Here is a 20,308-nt window from a genome sequence, read left to right on the forward strand (position 1 = left end):
GAGACACACACACACACACAGACACACACACAGACACACTGTCTCACACACACAGACACACACACAGAGACACACACACACACACACTGTCTCACACACACACAGAGACACACACAGAGACACACACACACACACACACACAAACAGGGACACACACACAGAGACACACACACACAGAGACACACATACAGAGACACACACACACGCACACACACACAGAGACACACACACACGCACACACACACAGAGACACACACACACACACACACACAGACACACTCACAGAGACACACACACACACACAGACACACACACAGAGACACACACACACACACAGACACACACACAGAGACACACACACACACACAGACACACACACACACACACACACACAGACACACACACACACACACACACACACTGTCTCACACACACACTGTTGTCCAGCATGCCTGTGGTGTTTCTTCAGTGTGATTCAATTACTGTGTGACTGAAGAGACCAAACACCTGTTGGTCCCTCTGGCTGCTGTTAAAGGTCAGGGAACCTTCTGGACACACACACACACTCACACACACACTCACACACACACTCACACACACACACACACACTCACACACACTCACACACACTCACACACTCACACACACACAGGCTGCAGTACTACAGCGTCTTGGTGACGAATGGGAAAATGTTCAGCTCGCTGATCACCTCGTTTATTTCACTGGATTTAAATGGAAAGTAATTGATCTTAAATGAAAAGTCTTACTGATTATTTACATATAATAATATATATATTTGTCTTATTGAACAGCCCCGTTCAGCACCTGCTCTGGTCCCAGAGGAAAGTTGGTGCAATACTTCAAAACTCAAACTCTGCCCCAGCAGCAGCAGCTCACAGACTTTTATTTTGGTGGGAACAAGAAGTTGTGGCAGGTTGTTGTTAGCAGTGTGGAAACAAAGTAAAGACATGTCCAGTATCAGCCGGAGACACCAACAGCACACCTGAGCCGGACAGGTGAACCTGAGGGTCCTCAGTCTTCACTGTGACGCTAACATGTGCTGTTCGACAGGACTTCCTGTTGAACTTCCTGATGCGGACCGTGTGTGAGCCCACGCACCTGATGTTTCCCCTCAGCGTGTCCTCACTGAGCCGTGGGATCTTAGCCTGAGTTCACCTCTGACCTTTCGCTCTGTTGTCCTCACGTTGTGACCGTCCAGCTGACACTAAAACAAACTGTCCTCTGATGACTTTGTCTTCTCTGTCTCCTCTCTGTTTTCGCCTCCTCGCTGCTGCCAAACAAGGTTTTCTCCCCCGTTCCTCCCAAGTCAGTAACCTGTGCTGCCGAGTGCATCTTGACGTGTGCTTTGGTCTTTGGCCTGCATGCTTTGGTCCTGTTGGTGTCTCAGAGCTCCTCACAGTCCAGCCAAAGACAAGTGGGTTAACATACCATAAACTAACACAGTGAGAAGGAGCGTTGTCCTCTGCCTGTTTCGTCACCTAAACTCATCCCGTGTATTTCCCTCCAAGCCAGGAAATATCAGGTAAATTTGGAGGTGGAATTTCAGAATAAAAGCCTGCTAAAGGGCTAACCGAGTTGTGGTGATACACTAAAGGCGTAAAAAGAGCGTGATGATGGTTTACCTGATCACACCTGGATGGGTGTTGGGTGTAGACCTCAGGACATGGTCACACATGACTTCTGGGTGGGACCATCCAGACGCCTTCAGGGCTCCCCTTAAGAGTTCACTAATGATGGAGTTCCTGCAGGAGCCATCAGGGACACCTGCCGTCATGGTCCCACTTGGCCTGAATTTTCAGACTCTCTCAGGTGTTTGCTTTAACCAGCAGGGTGGAGTTTAGAGGCGACTTGGACACAGGAGTGTTTTTCTGTACCCAGCAGCTTAAAGCAAACACCAGCAGGTGCCTACCACACTCAGGTGTGTTTTTTGTAAATTTCGTGGGTTGTGGAGCGACTGAGGCCGACTGCTTCAGCCGAAGAGACAAATCAAATGAGTGTGCGGCTAGCGAAGCAGCGGGTTAATTAGCCGTCAGAGTCGCCGCTCCGTTTGCTGGTGGCTAATCGCTCTGCACGCATCTTCAGACACACTAACACGTTGTGAGGAATGGATCCAAGATGCTCGATTTAACGGATGATCTGCTCTGATTCAGTCATACGTGATGTCTCTTGGCATTTGAGTAAAGGTCACTGTTTCACGTGTTCTTCTGAGGCTCGACTGACGCCGCACGTGAGCACAAACGATAAGATGGAACATCTCCAGCAGAATCTTTAGCTTTTGGTGCGTCTTGTCGGTTTGATGGTTTTTGCTGTTTGGTGTGAAAAGATGTTTTTCTGTAAACGTCAGACAGCGAGGGAACGTTCACACGTCAAGTTAATCTGCTTTGCAAAAGAATAAAATTCATATTTTCAAGCTTTTGACGCGCAGCAGAAAATCTGACACAAACTGAAACGTGTGAAGCTGTTGGAAGGAACGCGAGTTTAAAACGAAATCCTTTTTGACGGTTCGTTTGGAACGAGGCGGCGAGGCTGTTTGTTTACAGCACAGGAAGTCAACAGGCTGCGGTCACCAAATGGAAAATGTGAAGTCACATGTGAAACGTTCACGTTTCCTGTCACTTCATGTTTCTGGTCCACTGCAGTTGACAGGCAGGTACTTTTACTCCACTGCAGTAATCTGACAAGTCTGATGATTTCAGAGCGAGCTGGTGAAGGACAGAAACACGGACAGCCAATCAGAGTCCATCTGCGTTCTCTTAGTAAACACACACACACAACAGATTAAAGTATGTGAGTGTGTGTCAGGCCCCGTCACGGCGAGCTGACCTGGGATCAGTCAGTGCTGTCAGTGGACAGACGTGAGCGTAGCTGTCCTCCGTGTCCACCCTGATGAGGACAAACTTTGGCTGTTTGTTGCTGCATGAGAGTGAAGTGCTGACTGTGGGTTTGCTGTGAGCATGTCCGGCCGCCATCTTTCTTCTTCTTCTCTCAGAGTGCTCACACACCCTCACACACCTGCCTTGTGCCTTTTCCTCCAACGGTCCGTCCTCTTCCTGTCCTTCCTGTTCCATCACCTTCCACCGACTTCTCCCCACCTGTGATCAGTGCCGGCTTCAGCCCCGCTGCCCTGGACACCGCCCTCTCCACCCACAAGCCCATAGAGGTGAAGGGCCCCGGTGGCAAGGCCACCATCATCCACGCCCAGTACAACACGCCCATCAGCATGTACTCGCAGGACGCCATCATGGACGCCATCGCAGGACAGACACAGGGGAAGGGGCACGAGGCTGGGTAAGGACACCACCACCTCCACCTCCTTCTCTTGTTCCACCTTCACCTCACATCTCCTCCTCCTCCACCTGCTCTTCCTCTTCCTCTTCCACCTCCTCCACCTTCACCTCCATCTCCTCCTCCTCCTCTTTCACCTCCTCCACCTGCTTCCCCAGCTCCTCCTTCTCCCCCTCCACCTCCCCCTCCACCTCCTCCTCCTTCAGTCATCTTTTTGTGTTACTTCTGTCACCCTTTTCTTCCTCCTGCTGTTATTCCTCCTCCTCCTCCTCAGCAGCCTGTGCTGTGCAGAACATAATTTAACTGTTCATTTAAAGGAATATTACGCACTTCATGAACCCTCCTCTGAAGTTTAGATGTTACTCCTTTGCATTTTGTTTACACGATCCAGTCAGCGATTGTGTTTCCCTCAAAGCGAATCAGGTTGATATAAACTGAACTTGGTCCTCCTCTTCCTCCTCCCTCCTCTTCCTCTCCTTTCAGCCTTATGGGCTCACATTAGGTCTGGATGTGGTCTCTGGTGCAGCTGTAGCCTCAGTCTTCGTGTGCTAAATGTGTGATTTTCTGATTTGAAGCAGATCACATCAGTTTGAGGAGGATCTGAATGGACTGCAGGCTGTGCAGAGCTCAGCTGAGCCTCTTTACGTCCCTGTTTGTGTTCATTTGTTCAGGGGGACACGTCTGCGTCCTGCGATGAGACATAAGACACATGGAGCTCGTTATCTGATCTCAGTCTGTTCTGGTCTCTAGTGGGTTTTTATTTTGTGTTGAACGTCGGCTGCAGAGATTTGAGCTGCTGTCGCTGTGGGATTGCCTTCCTCTTCGTACACTAACAAAATTCGCTCCTGAGAGGGGAAGTGATGACGTCCACACTCAGTCTTCACTGGCATCAAACCCGGATGACGAATGCACTTTGAACGCATCAAACTGTGAGCGGCAGCATCAGAATCCAAACCCAAAGAGACAGAGAAGGTTTCAGTCAGCAGGTGCTGTCAGGCTGTTCTGGTCAGGGTTCTGCTGGATGACTGAATGTTCTGAGTCCTCTCCTCCTTCCTCTGGTCCATGTTCACTCTGTGAATCTGTCTCTGATTACTGCATCTGCATGTCATGTGATGTCAAATCAATACCGGCTCAATATTGCTTTCCTTTCATCTCGTGCAAGATCTGATTTTTGCTTGTGTGTCTTTTTTAGAAATCATTAAAACATTTTAGTGCTCCAGGTTTCAGAGCCTCAAAAACACTTGAACCACAAAACAGGGACTGAAGGCTCTCAGTGTTTGCTGCTGACCTGGTCTTGGGGGGGTTTTGGGGGGGTTGGCGCCTTCTGTCTGTGGTTGCAGTTCTCTCCCAGTTAAAGATCGCCTCGTAGACAGCTCCTCCCCGGTCTATCAGGCCGTCCAGAGCGCAGAGAAGGACCCGGAGCAGGGCGAACGGGGACGCCGCAGCGTCAACATGCAGTCCAAGTCCTTCCGGGTCCTGGCCCACATGACCGGAACCGAGTCCTGTAAGTTTTCTGTCCTGGTTCCTGCTACGTGCGTCGCAGACATTCCTGCGTTAAAGGGAGGCTGCTCGCTAACGTCTCCTCCTGTGTTTTCTGTCTGTTACAGCACCAAGAGAGGTGGAGGAGGAGGATGAGGAGGAGGAGGAGGTGCTGAAGAGGAGCAGGTAGGCAGCAGAGCTCCATTAGACAGCTGCTGACCCCCCCATCCAGCTCCTCACCTGTCCACTCTGCCCCGCCCACTCACCTCCTCTCACTGCCCTGCCCGTAACGTGGTAGTCATGGTAACCATCACTCACCTTCTCTTAAAGCACAGGAAGGAGGCGTCGTCACAAACTCGTCCTTCTCATCTCCGTTTCATAGACGAGTTCACATTTTATGGTCTAAATGATGATTCAAGTGCAGGAGCAGATTCAGGATCAGTGAGTGTTGGATTGGTTGGATATTTTAATCAGGGTTTCCGTGTCGGCTGCTCGCTGAGGGTCAGGCGCCGTATATCAGAGTGTGACGTCTCAAACCTTTTAGCCACCTCCACCCCTCCTCCACCCTGCCTCTCTCCGCTCCGCCGTGCACTTATTTAATCATCCCTCCATTATGTACGATCGATCTGTGCTGCCTCCCTTCAGACCTCGTCAGTGTGCAGTGACTCACCGTGAGAGGAGGTCAAGCTTTTGTCCACCAGTGAAGAGACGCCGTTGTCCCCCGGCTGTCTCGCAGCCGTCCAGAGGGACGCAGCTCACATGTAACATAAAGCACAAAGAAATGGAAAAGTCACGTGACCAAACCCCCAGCCTGCACCAGAATTCCGCCCAGTCTCAGTGTGTGTTAGTCAGTGCTGACAAAGTAAAAAGACAGCGAAACATAAAAATATGTTGCACAAAGACACTTATGGGACATTTTCAAACAAAACAAAGTGCACGTCACTGTGGCGCAGTTTGTTATCTGCTGCTCCGTCTGAATCGGGAACAAAATCTCCAAAGGAAGACGAGACACGTGGTGTGACTTCCTGGTCATTTTTACTTGCTGAATTATTTCAGAAAGCAAAAGAAATGATGCGATTTGTTCCAGTGGATCCCGTCCCTGCGGCTGGCGTCTCAAACCGTGTGAGTCTGTGAGGAGGCTCTTTGGTTGTTTAGAAGAAGTGAAGTCTGGCTCACGTTCACAGTCGACGTCTTTCACTCACCTCTGCTGGATCTGGTCTGGTCAGGATCTGACCTCATTCACTGTTTAAAGGAGAGACATATGGTGCATCTTTCCCTGACAGGAACCAAAGTGTTTTAGGACCGAGGAGGTGAACTCTGGTCTCTGCTGCGCGAGAGTCCAGTGAGCCAACTCGTCAGGAAATTCTTGAAACAAGTTGATTTTCCTGGTAAAAAGGAGGCAAACTTTTAGGGCTCAATAATAAAAGAAGTAATCAGATTTTGTTTTGTTTTTACATTTTTGTCAGTGAAATCTGGATGAAAAAAAACACTTTATTGACACATCAGCCTGAGCAATATTGATCTTTTTGATCTGTGCATGACACCAGTGACGAGCTCTTTTCCTTCTCCACGTTTTAACTAACCTGATCCGTGTCATTACGGCGTGTACAGAACGTATGTGTGTGTGCATGCATTCTGGTAAGGACTCCTCGTGTGCTGAAACGCATGTAAACTCCCAAAACGGCTCCGTGTGACCCCCACCGCTGTAGCCTTACTGAGCATGCTCCTGCTTCTGCCGAGTCCGCCCTGGCCGCTCCACCTGTTAGAGGCTCCATGCGGCCTGTAGACCACCTGTCAGCTGTGGGCACATCTGGGCATTTTGTCATGAGAAATCCAGATCACGTTTACTGTGCTGCTCGGCTGTGCTTCAAGTCAGTGTGGTTGTTCTGAACGTGTTTGCTGACGATGTTGTGTGTGAATCAGACAAGCTGTCTGTCAGGAAATAACACAAATACAGAACAACACCAGGCTTTGTGTCTCCATTGAGTTGCTGTTTTCTGGTCCCACCTGCTGACATGCAGCGGGTTTGTGAGCTGTACCACAGCCAGCCACCAGGGGGCGAGCTCTCATGTTGTCCATCTTTATTTCACAGTCAGTCTTTGACAAATCAAACTCAGATGGTTTGATTTATCAAAGAAGGAACAGCGTTTGAATAATCAGACCCACATATGCTGAGGACATCAGGATTCAAAGTGTCTCTTTTCTAACTCGGCAGCAAATGTTGACCCTCTCGGCTCTCCGTAGTTTGACTGCTGTGACATGATCCTGTGTTGTGAGAGTCTGGTGTTTGTGTCACCTGATGACCCTCAGTCCACCACCTGCTGAGTGAAACATCTGCTGCCCTTCAGCTGCTGTTCACCAGCTGCTCTCTGACTGAGTCCGTGTGCTGCCATCAGAGCTCGCCGGACGCAAACATGGAAGCGTTGTTGATGGTTGATCCGTGTTAACCTGTGAATAATCACAGAAATGCAGAAAACACCTGGATTATCACCAGCAGCAGGTGTACGTCGGGGCAGGCCCCCCCATGCAGGTACGGGCGACCTCCGGATGCAGATCGTCATGGTGACCTCTTTTGTTGTTGTCTCTACACCTGCAGCCTGAAGCGCCAGTCAGCAGCTGGTTACAGCCTCCAGCACAGAGCTGCAGTTTCCAGGTATCGACACCTGCAGGGATCCAGCGCTCGAGTCCGCTTTCTTTCTCTGCGTAACACTCCATCTGAGAGGCTTCTTTCTCTAAAACTCCTCCCAGTGCCGCGAGTGAGCCTGCTGGGAGGCGAACCTCTAACCCTGGCAGTGTTGGTGCGGCTCAGGATCATGTAACCGTCACGTAACAACACATAACAACTTCATCCAGTCACAGGCTGAATGTCCTCTAACGGGCTCTGCAGGGTGCAGGTCCAGCAGACACTCCAGCAGACACTCGGTCCTTACAGGCTGGTTGTCGGGCTGGTTTGCGCTGATCTGCTTTCTCCATCTCAACTGACATTCAAGTTTGCCATGTTTGTGTTTGTGTGAAGGCCAGTAAACACTGACTTGGTGATGTGCTGGTCCAGTGAAGAAGCTCGTTGACTTTAGTGGCTTCATGTCAGCATCGGGATCTGTTTCATACTGAATGTTGACATGCTACAGGAACAAAGGTGATATGTTGTAGATCACATCAACAAACCAGTAGTCCCTCACAGGGAGGGAAGCCAGGTGAGTATTTGACTTTTTGAAACTACTGATGCTGCTTTGTCCCAGTGATGAGGTGTGTTTACCTGCAGGGGATGTGGATAAGACATAAGAGGAAAAGTTTTCTGTCTCTCCGTGGACATTTTGTGTCTCTTTGTTTGATTTACTTTCCAATAAGAAAGGTTACTGAAAGAGTAACTAAACCCCAATGTCTTGGCTTAACTTCCGCTTTCCTGAAAATTCAAAAAAGGCCGTTAGAATGTCAAAGTGTCAGTTTGAGCAGGGCGGGCGGCGGGTGGCGGGCGGCGGGTGGCGTGGGGGCCAACAAGGCCAACCCATTCTGGCCAATAAATACTAAAACTAAAACTACCTGATGCTGAATCAAACGACTTTCTAATACACACAAAGTTCAGCTGTTAGCTAAAGCTAACCTGCTGCCTCCAAAATGTCACCTGCCTCCAGATCAGCCACTCACAAAATTCAATTGCAGTAGCAGATTTCAACCTGTAGAGGGCAGTCGCTATGCATGTTGATAACACAAAATGTAAAATTATACTTTGCAGCAGAACAAGGCGGTTTAGGAGTTCAGTTACTCTTTAAAATAGAGGATCAGGGCTGTGGCACCACTGGGCCCCCTCACCTGAGCCCGTGCCCAGTTGGCACACTCACTTGTCCAGCCATGGCAGGGAGTGAAGCCTAAGATGCATAAAAGTGTCATGGATCGGATCACAGTTTTGTTCTTCCTCTAAGCAGCTCAGTGAGTTTTACAGGCTGCACGAACACGCGGTGCAGCAGTCATGAATCAGCGTTTTTTCATCCCCCTCCAGTCAGTATGGTCAGCCTCCTGCCATGCATCAGGCTCCACAAGCCCCGCCTCCACAGCACTATCAGCCTATCCCGCAGCAGTACCAGCAGCCCCCCACGCAGCAAAGTTCCATTCAGATCCCTGTTGGCTCCGCCCCTCCCAAGGTGGTCAGCACTGCTTGCATCTACCCCTCCCACCCAGGTGAGCACACCTGAAAACTGATTCACACATGACAAGATTTACCTCCTGATGCTCTGAAAGCTTTGACACAAATAGTTTTCCTTGCCTCCCGCCTCAGCTGCTGCTCCTGCTGCAGCTCCTGCTCCAGCTCCACCTCAGCACCGCCCTCCAGCTGCCGCTCCGGGCCCAGTCCCGGCCCCGGGCCCAGTCCCGGCTCCAGCTCCGGCCCCGGGCCCAGCTGCTCCTGCCTCCTCAAACAGACCCCCCTGGGTGGCTGACCCAAACTTCGCTGATAAGTTCGACCCTGGTAAGATGAGCACCACCACCATGAAGGTGCCGCCGCTGCCCCAGGCCGCCCCTCCTCCACCGTCATACATCCCCAACCCCTCCCCTGCTGCTCCTGCAGCTCCCAGCCCCGCCCCCATCACACCAAGCCCCGCCCCTTTCTCTCCTGTGGCGAGGGGTGTGGCCCAAAGGGCGGAGAGGTTTGCCGCCAGCAGCCGCACACCTCTGTGTGGGGCCTGCAACAGTGTCATCAGGTGAGTCTCACCTGCCTGGTGAAGGTCTAAATGAAGCCTCATTTATTTTCTTATTCTCAAAGTCTCTCTTGAGGAGCTCTCAGAAGACCGTTTGGATTAAAACTGTTGGTGTTGTTGTTTCAGGGGCCCCTTCCTGGTGGCCCTCGGTCGGTCCTGGCACCCCGAGGAGTTTAACTGTCACTACTGCCACATGTCCCTGGCTGACGTCAGCTTCGTGGAGGAGCAAAACAGCGTCTACTGTGAGAACTGCTACGAGGAGTTCTTTGCTCCGACTTGCGCCCGCTGCAACACCAAGATCATGGGGGTGAGAGGCTCCACCTGTCCGCCTGTACACCTGTCCACCTGCACAACTGTCCACCTGTCCACTTACACAACTGTCCACCTGCACACCTGCACACCTGTCCACCTGTCCACCTGCACACCTGTCCAACTGTCCACCTGCACACCTGTCCACCTGTCCACTTACACAACTGTCCACCTGTCCACCTGCACACCTGTCCACCTGTCCACTTACACAACTGTCCACCTGCACACCTGCACACCTGTCCACCTGTCCACCTGCACACCTGTCCACCTGTCCACCTGCACACCTGTCCACCTGTCCACTTACACAACTGTCCACCTGCACACCTGCACACCTGTCCACCTGTCCACCTGCACACCTGTCCACCTGTCCACCTGCACACCTGTCCACCTGTCCACTTACACAACTGTCCACCTGCACACCTGCACACCTGTCCACCTGTCCACCTATCTGCCTACACACCTGTCCACCTGCACACCTGCACACCTGTCCACCTGTCCACTTACACAACTGTCCACCTGTCCACCTGCACACCTGTCCACCTGTCCACTTACACAACTGTCCACCTGCACACCTGCACACCTGTCCACCTGTCCACCTGCACACCTGTCCACTTGTCCATCTGTCCACCTGCACACCTGCACACCTGTCCACTTGTCCATCTGTCCACCTGCACACCTGTCCACCTGTCCACCTATCTGCCTGCACACCTGTCCACCTGCACACCTGCACACCTGTCCGCCTGTCCGTCTGTCCACCTGCACACCTGTCCACCTGTCCGCCTGCACTAGCTAACTTTCTGACTAACTTTCTGAATCCCATTCACTATATTTTCCTGTCATTTGGTCAATTTCAATTAATTTTTAAATAACACGAAAGCTTTTCCTGCCGTCTCACGCTCACCTGAGCATGTGTGACGTGTCGTGTCACGTCGTGTCTTACAGGAAGTGATGCACGCTCTGCGGCAGACGTGGCACACCACCTGCTTCGTGTGCGCAGCCTGCGGCAAAGCCTTCGGGAACAGCCTCTTCCACATGGAGGACGGGGAGCCGTACTGCGAGAAAGGTAACACGGGTTCTCACAGCCTGCCGGGGTTCAGGGGGTCAGAGGTCAGAGGTCAGAGGTCAGGGCTCTAAGTGTTGCTCTCTCTGTGTCAGATTACGTCGCACTCTTCAGCACTAAGTGTCATGGCTGCGACTTCCCCGTCGAAGCTGGCGATAAGTTCATCGAGGCTCTGGGCCACACCTGGCACGACACCTGCTTCGTCTGTGCGGTAAGAACCACAAGCAGAAACTGTAGAAACAGCTGAAGGTCAGTTCGTCCACCTCTGAAGTGTGGGTGAAGGAGCCTTCGGGAGTCACAGGTTCAGTTCAGCAGTTAGCTGTCGCCATGTTTACCTGCAGGTTTGCCACGTGAACCTCGAGGGCCAGCCTTTCTACTCCAAGAAAGACAAACCTCTGTGCAAGAAGCACGCTCACGCCATCAACGTGTAGCCACGCCGCCGCCGCCGCCGCCGCCGCCCACCGCCAGCCGACAGACGACGACTTCTACAGACGAGTGTGAACATGACGCTTTGGGCTGAGACTTTTCTGTTTGTGCGATGATGTTGAAAAGGGCGCCCCCTGGTGATTCTGCCTCAGAGACCTGTCGTCCATCCGACCACCTCATTATGTCCTCTGGTGTCTCTTGTCCCAGTGTCTTTCACAGGATGTGACCGCTGGGCTGTTCAGGTCACAAATGGAGTCTGCAGATTTGAAACCAAATCTGATTTTTCTCTTAGCTTATTCTGTCTTTAAGCGTTAAATAACAAAGTAAAATGTTTTCGGTTCATTTTACGGTTCCACTTTGGTGTGAAATTATTATTTAACTTCTTAAAGACACAAAATAAGGAAACAGACTTTTTACCTGCAGGATTTAATGGAATTTTTATCGATGCTACAAAAAATGTCACTTTTAGTTTGGGGATTTTTTTCTGTGAGATTTTAATTTGGATTTTCTTTAGTTCAAATGCATTCATTTAAGATCAAGTGCTTAAACCCTGAAAACTAATTATTCCAGTGACACACTCAGGACTCCATTGTGTCTGCACGGCTGTGGAGAGTCATCGTCTTCATCGTCTTCATCGTCATCATCATCATCGCTGTCGTCGTCGTCATGTGTTGCTGTCCTTGTGCCTGTTTTGATTTTGACTTGTTTAGCTCTCTTGAATGCTATCTTACCTTTTCCTTCACTTCCTTCCTTCACTAAAAAACATTTTAATGGCGTTTGTTTCGGTGTAAAATATTTCACCTGCAGACACCAAATCAGCTTCAGAGCCACAAACCGAACAGCGAAGCTTCACTTTTATGTTTGAAAGTCACGAGAACTGTTTGAATTTCCTGTTTTGTTTTTGTCTCTGCTGTCGCTCCCGGCCCAGTCCTGAAAGCAGTCCAGGCAGACGTGGTCCTGGTCTGGACTGACGTGGCCCGGCTGTGTGACTGCGGGCTGGACAGCAGAGCAGCGGCTTTTCTGAAGTGAGTCTAACACGAATGTTTCCGAAAACGCAGACGCTCGGCGCCGGCAGGCGGGAAAACAACTCGAAGTGTACAGTGAAACTGAACGCAAGTTAGGCATCAGAAAACTGGTTTAAAGGTAGTTACTGAACAGGTCTACCAGGTGCAGGACAGGACCAGAATCCCTGCCTCAAATAGCTGTTGGCCAGTGAGAACACTGAGACTCAAGCGACTACCAGGAGACCCAAAATGAGCACAAAAACATGAGACTCAAAGTGCTGAAAGTCTTTTCACGCCAACGTGCGGCGTGACTGCAGTATCTCAGTGTACTGGGAGTTGTTTTCCAGGTGAACCTGCTCAGGTGAGGCTGCTGCAGGGTGGAGTGTAGCTACTAATCGTGTTACTATGCAACAAATAACCGTGAATTTATTTATTGCCTACTCTGACTGTGTGATATTTGTTTAAAAGCTAATATATCATCACTGCTGCGTTCAGTGTGCGTCTGATTTTTGGCTGTTTGGTTTGTTTGTGGATGTTTTGGCAGCACAAGACGTATTGTGAGTGCTGGTGGATTTTTTTTAATGACTGTTAACGTTACGGTGATGTTTTTCACTACGAGGACACTTAGAGGCTCCGTTCACACTGCAGGCCTTCAGACTTCATAACTACTGCAGGATGGTGTGAAGTCAACATGTTGTCCCTCTTTGGGGCCAATTAGTGCAACAGAAATGGCCCTTTATTGTTTTTTATGGGCTGAGACACAAAATTTACTTGTAAAACTTGTAACCTGTAAACCTGTGGCAACTTTTTGTCCAGCTGAAACAAGCTGCCTTCTGAGAGCAGAACTGGAGGTGTTTCCCATTCACTTCAGTGCACACAGCATATTTTTAGCAGCATCTGGTGGCCATTAGAAGAACTGCAGCCTGACCCACGTCAGACTCGCTGCAGTGTGAGCACGTCCTGCGGTGTTGAAGCATCGGATCTGACGTGTCTGCAGCGTGAACTCGGACACACTGAGAGCAGGTCGGCTGTGCCTTTGGGCCGCTCTGCCACCCCGCTGAGGTCCGGCACGCAGTCGTGCTGCTGCTGCTGCTGTACAGTTTTTACTTTACATATTTTATACGGTTTGTGTGTTTTTCTCAGAGTGAATGTGTGCATGCAGAACGTTTGTCACAGCATGTCGGACGAGGCCGAAACATTACTGATGTCACATTATGACTGACGGCTGGAGAGAAGCTGAGGGAACGCGGGGACTGGAGGACAATCAGCTGCTTTACTACGTTTGTTGAACAGGTTTTAAGTACTGGAAGATTCTGTGTTGTGAGTTGAATAAACTGAGCACTTTTTGTCTTTCACACACGACTCTTCTCTGATTGGTTTGGGAGACGTGACACAGACTTCAGCCATTAAATAAAAATCCTAAAGATTTCTGATCAGAGACAGTGAGAGCCAACAGGAATGCAGCTGTAAGCCTCTTAACTGTGTGTGTGATGTCTGAGTGTCGTGAAGAAAATGATTTCAGCTTTAGTCTACACTGAAATATTTTAAGAAAAAATACAATGAAAGAGTTCATAGTTCATCCTTTCAAAGCACAGAGCCGAAATCTTTATGAGATGTTTTCTGTTGTGTGTGACTCTTCATTGTTTATGCACAGTCAGGCAAAGCTACATTCATCTTCAGCAGCAGCTCTGATGTTGTGCTGTGAAGGTCTGTAAGCCACATCCACTTCATTGTGTAAGCTTTTAATATTTTATGTCTTTCACTCTCAAAAGCAATCACACTGAATTTCACACAAACAAAGTTTTCATTTGAGGCAGGGTCATAAATGTTTGTGCCAAAAGACAGCGATTAAATTTCTCTGAGACAGAAAAACCTCCCGTCAGACTGAACCATTAAACACAAAGTTCCTCTTTCAGTTTTTATTTCCGCTTAAACTAAACTCTTAAAAAAAACTACTGTATTTTGACAAAATACAGTAAAGAGAGATGAAAACTCTGGAAAACAGATTTATGTGTCTTCTTAGTATAACGATGTCCTCCTTGGTAAGTGTAGTTATGCATTAAAATAAATTAAGTTATTTTGATTATTCATATTGTGTTCATTTATGCATAAGGTGTCTAATGATACTGTAACCAGCCTAAGAAATACCCATCTTGTTGGTTTTTACGTAGAAAGCATCTGTCCTGTTGAAAACATTGCCTCATCAGTGTCTGCAGCGCGGGAAGTGACACTAATCAATGGTAATTAAGGGTGCCATTTTTACAGATGTACCTCGTCACTTAGTAACCCAGACAGTCTGCTAAAAATGTCCACCTATAAACCTGGAACTGTTCTGAAGTTACCTGAAAGGTGCAGATGTCAGCGTTCACTCTTCCCACCCGGAAGTTCAGCGATTTGTTTAGGGCCACATAGTGATCCATGTTTCCAAACAGAGACGATCTTTGTCAGGCTGGCATTCGCTCTCCTCCATCATCAAAGAGTCAAAGCACAGACCGAGCGAACGGGGAGCTGAGGAGTACGACGCTGTGAAAATACTTCCCAACCGCTTGGAAATTACGCTGCTCCGTCGTGTTATCCTGGAGGGAATGTGGACGTGAGCAACTAGGATGAAATAGTGTCGAAAAGTGCGCCACGTCGGCGGGAGAAATTAAAGAAAGAAGAAAAAAGGTAAGACCGAATCAAACGTAATGCAAAACTTCGTTCCCAGCCTGCGGTCTGAGGCGGACTTTTGGACCCCGTCTATCTGCTGGAGCCACCGCGTTCGCGCAGCAGTGGGAATGCGTCGTGTTTACCATTTGTCGAGTGAAAAATATCCTTTGCGTTTTATATTTAGCTTTGTGGATATTGTTAAGTAGTTTGCGACCGTGTAACCGACGCGATTGAGATCACAGTAGAATAGTCTAAATAAATGACCACAACAATATACGGCGAACAGATTTTTTGTGAGCCATGACGCCAGGAAATAGACGGACCCTTTGGCTGCTGTCGTGGAAAAAAAAGTTTGTCTCATCGTTGCTGCAGCACGAAGTTGTGTTTTTTGTTCTTTAAAATCACAGTTTGCTACAAACACACCAAAACAGGCCACAAATAAACGAATTAACATCGTAGTTGTTTATGCGGGCAGGATTTGCTGCAGTTACGGTTGAACCGGGAAAGATTTTTACTGTTGGACGCTCGTTAGCCGCATCGCTCGGTTAGCTAACTTTGCTGCATAGTTTACATAGCTCGTCGGTAATTACCGTAAAGCTTGAACTTATTCTTCTAACTTGACGTCCACTCTTCAGATAATATCTTAATTTTGTTTAGTTTTATGCCACAGTTTCCTCTCTGGGGTTTGATGCGAGAGAAGTTCTAAGTTTAATCAGCTTTGTGTTAACTTCGCGTTTTGGTGAACGTTAGCTTGGAGGGTGTCGTTAACATGTGAGGCTGTAATGTGGTCGAAGAGGAGCACAGACCTGCTCAGGGAGGCTTATGTCGAGGGCACGTTAAGAACATTTGTGTTTTATTATGTTGCTTTAGTTGTTTCTGTCATCGAGACGCTGTTAAATGTTGTTGGGGGAGCTAGCGTCGTCGGCTAACTTTGGAGCAAACTTCGCGCTGTTGCCTAACATTGATTTTTCAGTGTTAGTTTGACTAACTTTAAAGTCTGTGACCGGAGTGTGTACCAACATTTCTTATGTGTGGAGTTTTTATCCAGCCACAGCTCATTATTTTCATTTACTCTACATTTGTTATTGAGTTTTGAATGGTGTCCTGTGTCAGGGGCGTCACACAGGCTGAAGTCGTGGGGGTGGGGGAGTCAGGGTGTCCCCCTCAGAAAGAAGAAGGAAGTAACACAGTTTTACACATTTTTAACACACGCATATTTTCTAATACATATTTTAAAAGTGACCTGAATTGGTTTTTGTTGCTCACTATTGTCCCACAGTATATGAGGGTAAATCGTGCATGTTTAGATTTCCATGTCAGTTATTTGTGCTGTTGCGGTTATTCGCTCTCATGCATTCAGGGGGATGCTGTACAAAATGTGACATTAAAGCTTGAATGGTTATAACGCACTGGTGAAAGTAAGTGGAGAGCACAGGCTGGCTGCCATGTGGGCTTTGTTTGTCTTTTTGACAGAGTTTTTGTCTCTCTGCACAGACACACAGAGTCAATGTGCATGTTTATCTGTTAATGTTTTCTTTATATAATTTCACATACACATTGTTGTGGAGATCAGTTAATCTATTATTCCGTTCATCCCTTTTTGTGTAAAAAGCGCCGTATCTCACAGGTTTCCAGGTGATGCCTTCAGGTGTCAGCAGGCCAAAACCCAAACATGCTCAGAATACACTGAGAAGAGAAAAGCAGCAAAGTCTCACATTGGACGCAGGAGGTTTTCGTGTGGTAATAGAATCCACAATGTGGATTCTTTTTAGCCATAACTGGTGCGCTTTATGTAGTTTAAAAACAACCTATCGTTTATACACTCCTGATGGTACGAAAAGCGAAGATGTAACCAGTAAAAATGGATGACTTATTCTTATTTTCCTTCCTGTCTGAGCCCTTCCGGATCCAATCATGTCGTCTTCCTCTTTGTCGGTTAAAGCAGCTTGGCTTCACATTATCTGCTCTGCTTGCCAGGCTGATAACTTATGGGTGCACACAGTCTTTCAGTGATTCATCATCTTTTTTTCAGCGCGTATACAAGAAGCAAACATCTGTGGCTGCTGGTTTCAGAAATGTGAACAGTTGTTTGCTCTCCTGGTTTAAAGTCGTCCCGTGTTGAGCTGGAAACCCACAGCAGTGACGAAGCCACATCAGAGTGATAAGTAAACAATATCACTGACTCATAAATGTTATTTGAGGGATTTACCGCTAATTATATTTGACCATATTAGCCTGCGATAAATTCATCATGCAAGCTTCAGACTTGTATGAACACGTCTCTGGCAGAATGAGATAACATGAGTCCTCTTGTGTGTGTATTGATGAAAATGGTTTGAGTTTTCAGCCCCCCCCCCATGTGGGAGGGTGAGAACAGGCGCGTTGGAGGTGGAGGCGGTGTTAGAAATTAAAATGTTGTATTATCCATATGTCACACAGCTGTACATTCCACAGCCAAGGCCAGAATGTCAGTTACTGAAATAACAGACAGACTGACGGACTGACTGTGGGCGAGCCAGCCAGGCCTCTGAGAGAGAAGCTTTGAAGTTGGATTGTCAAACTCGACGTGAAAAGTTATGTTGATACTCAGACTGCAACCAAATTACTAAACAGTAACTAATTAGACCCGTCAGCTTAAGATAAGGGCTCATTGGATTTTTTTGCTGATTATTTACCATCCTAATGTAATATTGCTCCTGCTCTCATCACGGTGACCTGCCGCAGACATAAAATGCATTCCTTTTAACAACATACGCGCCCACTGGGCCAAATGAGAAACCGTCTCGTTTTAAAGCCTCGGTGAGCCGATGCTCATGATGTGAGAATATCATCGCACATCCCCGCTTCAGGTGTCTTTGTCCACCAAACAGTCCGAAAGTTCAACATGTTCAGTTCACTGTCACGGTTGAGAAACTGGAAGTGAATGTTTGTTGCCTGAAAACTGACCGAAACCAGTTTGTTTTCCATCTGATGGTAAATCCATTAGCCAAATAATTGTTTAAGCTTGAGTGAAAATCCAGTCATAGTTTTGCAAAGTTTGTTTAGCCTGAAGAAACACGCACATTTGAATAGAAATTAATTCTTTAATTGTCATTGTAAGCATAGCAAACAACGAAACTGGGAGTGCAGCTCTTTGCTGCTTAAGAGCAAACATAAAAACACAAGACATAAAATCAACTTAAATGTATTAACCAAAATGTATAAAACATACTGAGTCTAAATAAATAGTTAGCAGTCAGTATTGCTCGTTAACAGTGAATGCTGTCCACCGTTTTATTCAGTGCTGCGAGTCATCTGTCACGCAGCAGAGTTAATGTTAAGATCACTTTGAAATCATTTCTTTGTGCACTCCAGTATTGAGCCTGTAAAAGGCTCACAAAGGGGCTCCAGCTGGTTTTCTACAGGCAGGATGAAGCAGCAAAGCACAAAGTGTCACCTCTGAAAAATGATCACAATTTAGACGATAAGCGGTGACTGCACTCAAATGGATTGTGATGTTATTTCTTTGTCCAGATTGTCACACAGTTTCAGTGGGAGGTGGTCTGGACTGCAGGCAGATCAGTCTTTTACTGTGAAGCCACACTGGTGTAACGCTGGTGCAGATTGTGTCTTCATTGTCTTAAAGCAGGGATGTCCCCAAATGGATGGATGGCAGCACATGTTGCTAAAAACCTGCTTGTGCCTTGCAGCACTAATGGAGCCTTCACAGATGTGCAAGTCATCCACCATGGGCACTAACACACAACCTTACATCACAGAAGCTGGCTTTGAACTTTGTGCTGCTAACAGTCTGGGCGGTCCTTTCCCTCGTTTGCCTAAAGGACACGGCGTCTATGATTTCCAGAAAGATGGACTGCAGCAGACCTTCGCCGTTTGCGTCAGTCAGTCCCTGAGGTGTCGGTGATGTTTCTCGGTCTTGAAGCTGCTAGATGTGTTCATTTCTCCACAAACATAAATGTGTCTACAGGCATGGACAAAGGTTCAAAGACGACTCGTCACACCTTCCCATATGTATGTCTGTCTGAGGACACAGATGCCATGTTGTCTCTCACCTCCACTGATTATATATCATTCAGTGATTAGTCTGTGCGTGTGTTTGTTGGCTGCAGATCTATTCTTACAAGTCTAATTCTTACAGCCGTGACCTCTGCACTGGGACCAGACCAGTCTCCAGGAAAGACCAGTTAATGCTGGTGGAGTCTGGCAGGGGAGGACTGGACTGTTTGTGGAAAAATCAAATGCGTGCCAGTCAAACTCACAAAGTTTTACTGCCACACAGTTCACTGTCATCCGTTCACACACTTCATATTTCATTATTATACTAAATCTGTTTGGTTGTTGGGATTTCTGGCTCAGTTTGTGCTCAGATATGGCGATTAATATGTTTTAAACTTTTCAAAGTTGCTCCCTATTTGGTCAGCATCCACGTTCAGCCATGTTTGTTGCTTCTGTTCCAAGTCCTGAAGTAAGTCTATCAACATGTTGATGTCAGAATATAACAAACATGTATATAGGAAGGTTATAATGTAATTTGAGGACACGCAGCAGCTGACAGAAGGAGGAGCTCATAGACAAACATGAGCTGTTTCTGGATGAGGAGAAGTTACTCTGACACAAGTGAAGCTAAAACACAAGAACTTTCAAGTTTCATCAAAAGTCTTTAATAACGTCAAGCAAAGGACAACCATTTACTGCAGTGTGTGAGTGCTGCCATTAAATAGCTGTGCATTAGCCAATCACTGATCAGCTATTGTCCATAAGCAATAGAAACACACATCAGATCGTAATCCCTTAATCAAACCAGTAACTAATCACAGGAGATGAATGCCAGACAACCAGAAAGCTGGAAACACAAGGTGGAAAGTGTCATGTGTCCACGGTCTTCTTGTCAGTAGGGCATCAATATTCTCCACAAACATAAACTGTATTTCTGTACAAACATGACACAGTTGGTGGAGGTGGGCTTAGATGACTAAGTCAGCTGGGTGTACATAATAAACTGGCTGTATAAATAATACATAACTACTACAACTGCTGAACTGATTTCAAACATAAGCTCCTCTAGTTGTGAATACTTTTGAATCTATTTTTCATTTACTTACTGAAGTCTGTGATTTTACCAGAATCAAGCATCCGCCTTTCACTCTCTGTATTTACTATACTACTATTTATTGATCATTTCCACCTCTTCTTCCTCTTATTGGTTTCTCTTTTGCCTCTTTTGTTTTGTTGTCTTTATTTTCTCACACTGCTGCTAAAAGCAACATTAAAAGGTGATCATGAAAGAAAATGTTCAGAATGAGTGGAAGTCCCAAAATGGCGCGTTATCAACATGTTTCTTCTCATTTTGTTTTGTTCCCGTCTCTTCATTTCCTACGTCTGTT

General features: G+C 47.6%; 2 protein-coding genes across 6 annotated transcripts in view; both read left to right on the plus strand.

Annotated features, from left to right (window-relative positions):
• Positions 1 to 13,630, plus strand: part of LOC124066157 (LIM domain-binding protein 3-like) — a 28,233-nt gene extending 14,603 nt beyond the window's left edge. Inside the window, exons 6-14 of one of the 3 annotated variants that reach the window (XM_046402346.1) lie at positions 1,304 to 1,326; positions 3,124 to 3,309; positions 7,382 to 7,438; positions 8,783 to 8,961; positions 9,059 to 9,479; positions 9,603 to 9,783; positions 10,728 to 10,848; positions 10,941 to 11,056; positions 11,187 to 13,630. In XM_046402346.1, coding sequence (XP_046258302.1) covers positions 1,304 to 1,326; positions 3,124 to 3,309; positions 7,382 to 7,438; positions 8,783 to 8,961; positions 9,059 to 9,479; positions 9,603 to 9,783; positions 10,728 to 10,848; positions 10,941 to 11,056; positions 11,187 to 11,276 — 1,374 coding nt within the window. In that variant the 3' untranslated portion in view covers positions 11,277 to 13,630. The remainder of the gene's footprint in view (positions 1 to 1,303; positions 1,327 to 3,123; positions 3,310 to 7,381; positions 7,439 to 8,782; positions 8,962 to 9,058; positions 9,480 to 9,602; positions 9,784 to 10,727; positions 10,849 to 10,940; positions 11,057 to 11,186) is intronic. The other 2 variants (XM_046402347.1, XM_046402348.1) reach the window with 2 other exon arrangements.
• Positions 13,631 to 14,736: 1,106 nt separating this feature from the next.
• Positions 14,737 to 20,308, plus strand: part of bmpr1aa (bone morphogenetic protein receptor, type IAa) — a 38,897-nt gene continuing 33,325 nt past the window's right edge. For 2 of the 3 annotated variants that reach the window (XR_006844544.1, XM_046402350.1), the window contains exon 1: positions 14,738 to 14,942. The gene's annotated coding sequence lies outside the window, so the exon portion shown is untranslated. Of the gene's footprint in view, positions 14,943 to 20,308 lie in introns of all 3 variants that reach the window. The other variant, XM_046402351.1, reaches the window with a different exon arrangement.

The sequence above is a fragment of the Scatophagus argus genome, chromosome 10, assembly GCF_020382885.2.
Source record: "Scatophagus argus isolate fScaArg1 chromosome 10, fScaArg1.pri, whole genome shotgun sequence".
Taxonomy (NCBI): Eukaryota; Metazoa; Chordata; class Actinopteri; family Scatophagidae; genus Scatophagus; species Scatophagus argus.